The sequence below is a fragment of the Gavialis gangeticus genome, unplaced genomic scaffold (assembly GCF_001723915.1).
Source record: "Gavialis gangeticus isolate Ggan-Ray unplaced genomic scaffold, GavGan_comp1, whole genome shotgun sequence".
Taxonomy (NCBI): domain Eukaryota; kingdom Metazoa; phylum Chordata; order Crocodylia; family Gavialidae; genus Gavialis; species Gavialis gangeticus.
In genome coordinates this window covers 213,713-218,248 of record NW_017728975.1, presented here as the reverse complement: position 1 = coordinate 218,248, position 4,536 = coordinate 213,713, and the positions used below count along the sequence as shown (strand labels likewise).

At 41.5% G+C, this 4,536-nt stretch overlaps 1 protein-coding gene across 1 annotated transcript in view; it reads right to left on the bottom strand.

Annotated features, from left to right (window-relative positions):
• The window catches only part of ASB3 (ankyrin repeat and SOCS box containing 3), a 95,989-nt gene that overhangs the window by 80,338 nt on the left and 11,115 nt on the right, over positions 1–4,536 (bottom strand). The window contains exon 2 of the mRNA XM_019507983.1: positions 2,984–3,197. Within this exon, the coding sequence (XP_019363528.1) occupies positions 2,984–3,179 (196 nt within the window). The 5' untranslated portion in view covers positions 3,180–3,197. The remainder of the gene's footprint in view (positions 1–2,983; positions 3,198–4,536) is intronic.

The following is a 4,536-nucleotide window of genomic DNA, read 5'->3' as shown; positions in this document are numbered from 1 at the left end:
TATAATAAAGCTACAGCCAAGGAAGAGCTTAAGCTGGGTGAAAGTGTGGGCTTTCACATACCGCAGTTTGTCACACACAAGACACACCATTTTCCCAAAAAGCAGCTTCTGAAAATGGGACTGCAAGTTATATGCAAGAAATCCAGTAAGAGCAGGTTCTCAGCTTATGGATAAAACCAGAAGTAAAATCTGCAGCAATCCATAGGGAGCCAAAAAACATGCAGGCTCAGCTCCCTTGCTACTACTACTCACTCACTCCAAGAAAGTATTTTTTTTCTTTATTCTGCCTTTCAAAAATAAAGTTGTGTATTATATTCCAGAGCATACTGTATGCAACAAAATATGGCATTTGCACTGCAAATATCAGAAAGAGGGATTCTTGTTAAGGCAGCAACAGAAGCTAACTCAGCCTTTGTGGAATGGTTGGCACTAATTTCCATGAGTAATAGTTGAGTGAATCTAATTTAGTTGTATCATAGTACGATTTAATACAATTACATGCTCATTTAGACAATCTATGTGAATACTGCCTAAGCACCAACTCTATTTGCAAACCTTCACCATAGCTTGGGAAAATCTTAAAAGGTTTTATTCTGTGAAGGTTGTACGAGAAGTGTCCAAGCCACATCAGAATCATATAGGTTGGCTTCCTCCTCTTTTGAATGGGAGCTAGGAAAAGAAAAGTACTAGATCAATCAGCTAAGTTATATGAAAATTAGAGACAGTTTTTGGTTAAAACTTAGGATGGGGCTTAAAAGTCCCATTTGTCTTTATTAACCTGCATAAGGTGGGATAACATGGCAGGGGTTTGGACTTGATGATCTGCTCAGGTCCCTTCCCACCCTACCAGCTATGAAACTATGAAACATGAGAGCCTGAATATGCCACACCCTTTGAGCTGATGTTATAATAAAATGGCAACTTTAACAGATACAAGGCATTAACAGTCCAGGGCCAAAAGGGGGTCCTCTATTAACCCAGCACAAATTATATAGATGCATCACAAAGAAGAGGGATCCTGAACTGCAGGAAACCTATGGAGACTTCCTGGGAATCTAAGAACTACAGAGTGGAAGACACAGTGGTCTGAAGAACAGGCTGATGAACAAACACTGCTGCTACAAGTGTATATGCTAAATGTAAAAGTGGAATAAAAAACTGTGTTGCCACAGGATTGGAGGGAAGGTTATTTTGTGGGCTGAAAGATCATTAAAAGATAAAAAGTAAATGGTAGAGCCAAATGGTCACTTTTTAGAATGGACGGACATCAAAAGTGAAGCCCTGTAGGGATCTGTGCTGGACCCTATTTTGTTCAAGTTTCATAAGTGACCTTGAAATGGAAGTACATGGTGAAATCTCCCAGTTGGCAGATGATACCAAGTTATTCCAGGTAATCCAGTTCCAAGCTGATGGAAAGGAGCTGAAGAAAGATCTGATCAAGCTAAGTTAGCAGGCAAAAAATGGCAGATGAATTTCAATATAAACAAGTGCAAAGTAATGCACCTGGGGAAAAAGGTTAACTTCAACTACCATACACATACACACCTGGTTTCTGAACTAGCTGTGTCATCACGATTCAGGAAAGAGACCACAAAGACACTGTAGATAGTATTTTAAAAACATCAGCTCACTATGCAGTGGAGACCAAAAAAAGCCAATAAAATGTTAGGCATTATTAAGGAAGGAATTTAAAACAAAATGGAGATCATCATCATGGCATTATACAAATCCATGGTGCACCCACATTTTGAATGCTACGTATAATTCTGGCCACCACATCTCACAAAAAATGTCACCATATTAGAAAAGATGCAGAGAAAGGCAACCAAAATGATCAGGGGCCTGGTCCAGTTGCCATACCAGGAGAGACTAAGAAGTCTAGGACTCTTCAGTTTGCAAAAGGGAAGGCAGAGAGCAGAACATGACAGACGTCTACAAAATCATAAAGGGTGTGGACAAAGTGAACAGGGAAGTGTTGTTTACCAAGTCCCAAAATACTAAAACTAGGGGGGCACCCACTGAAAATAGTAGGTCTCAGGTTTAAAACAAGAGAAAGTTCTTTTTTACAGCAACACAGTTAACTTGTCTGCTGGCAGGAGGTGGTAGAGGTGGGCAGTATAGTCACGTTCAAAAAAGGACTGGATACATTCATGGGTGACAAATCTATTAATGGCTGTTGAACAGATCAGGTCGGAGATCTTCCTCTGGCATCTCTAACCCAATAAATGGTGGATGCCAGGGAAAATAATGAATAGGGGACAGATCACTCTGGATATACCTGGTTCAATGCTTTCCCTCTATAGCATCCACTCCTGTCATGGTGGGATACTGGGCTAGAGGGACGATTGGTCTGACCTAGTAAGACCCTTGTTATGTTCTCTGTAAGCTTTAAAGAGAGTAGAGCTAGGGCTTGCATTATTACAACCAAGCACTACTAGCATTAACTGGATCAGTAGGCAGATGTACATTATCCCTAAACTTCATCAGATAAGGAAGGCGCCCAGCAGGGAAACTGTCAACAGACAGACAAACACTGAGCAAAATGTTTGGCATGTCTTGCTCTCAGAGCCACACGAGCCTTTTATTTCACTGGCAACCTTAGATCTGGCCATTCCTCAGAACTGAGTACTTCACTTTGCCTAAACATCCTTTTGAATAGTTTTTGTAACACAAAAAATAGTAATTGTGTCAGCATTGCAAACCCCACCAAGAGTCTCAGAATGTTCTCAGCATAGCTAACAATAAAGAATACTCCCCCCCACCCGGCAAAATAAGGAAATATATACCCAAAGCACACGAGCTATTATTCCCGAGTAGGCCAGTGCAATTTTTACAGTCATTTTTATAACTGCAATCACATTCAAATTTACAAAAGAAATCACAAAATAAATGAGATCGCGCATCTCTTACACTGTAATATTACACTACTTTATAGGGGAAATTTAAAACAAAACTGCCCCAGCCTGAATGAAGTGTTCCATACCTGAATGAATTAATAGCTTCAGGCATTCACTTGAGTTGTGGACTGCTGCTTCGTGGATTGGCATCCACCCCCTGTTATCAGCAACATCAACACTGTATCCCTGCCTAATTAGTTTCCTCAAAATCTTGATGTTTCCTTCTCTAGCTGCAAGTCCAACAGTAGAGCATCTATCGGAGTAGGCTTCTGTGAAATCCATCTTTTCATGGAGCTCTCTGTGAAGGGGAAGGAAAGGGGGGTTGAAATTTGCTATTAGTATAATAAATCGATGGTACGTAATTGCTATACAAAATGCATCCTTAAACTCTGGGCTGACATCATCAAACCTGTTTAATTTAACCTGTTTAATTGGAACCCTATTTTTGGATTAATTTTAAGGTAGTATTTGTAAGACTTCCAACTTGTGAGGAAAGATCTTGCTTCGTATTTAAATAAAATTTAAAGTCTGACCGCAAACTGTTTCGCAGCCCCCAACTCAGGCATTTTTGGCTCTCTCTTAACAACAGTGCCGTATGATATTTCACAGGGTTCAGCTCCTAATCCCTCTAGGGAGATGAGTCTGCAAGGTATCCAGGGGTCCTCGGAGCCGTGGTGCACAGCTGCTAGGTTGGCTGGGCTGCACCAGCTGCTCGCTGCAGCTTTTATTGCCAAGAAGGCTACTTCTCTGATCAGTGGCATAAGACTGCTGAAGAACTTCAGCTGATGGGAATTGCACCCTTTGAAGGCAAAGCAGCAGCTAACAGCTGAGCACCCCCTTCTCCTTTCAGCGCCCCACCGCCAGTGAAGTGGGCTGGGTACTGGCAGATGTACATGACCTGCTGTACGTCCTCAGCCCTGAGCCTTGAGTGAAAAGATGCTGCTGGTCAAAGGCTTTGCAGCCTCCTCTTTTCCAGCACTGCAGGGAGGAGAGGAGCTTGCCCTCATGCCCTTGAGCTAGGGGTTCCCTTCAGGGTTGCCAGGTCTTAAATATGAAATTATCATCTTGGCAGCTCAAAATTGTTGTATTTGCTGAAAAACTATTGTACCCTGAAAAATTTGTAAGTATGCAAATAAATTCTTTTCTTATTTACTTTGTATTTATTGTTCATTGTAAGGCACCAGTGAGTTAGAACTGGGTTATCGAAGTTGAAGCATTTCTTTATTTCATTTTGAAGCAAGCTTTCATAAGAACGTGCTAATAGCAAGCCCAAAAGACAGTGAAGACTCCCTGGCAGTGACTTGGCTTTTATATATGGCGCATCAATTAAGTGCCTCAGAAATGCTCTACCTCCTGCTCGCCACCAAACAACTTTGAGGTAAACAGACTATTCCAACTCATCTCCTAGCCTAATCTGCACAGAAAATGAACTGTTCCAAACAGGAGATTTTACCACACCTTCAACTCTCCTATGAAATACAAACTTTCATTTCTACCCAGGAGAACTTGTACAGTCCTTTTCCCCTATGCCTGAAGGGTGCCTGTGCCTGGAAGCCTGCAAATAAAGAAGACAAGGGTCTTTGAGTCCATGTGGTATCTTTTATCAGACCACCTGAGTAGCTGGAAAAAAGTTCTTGAT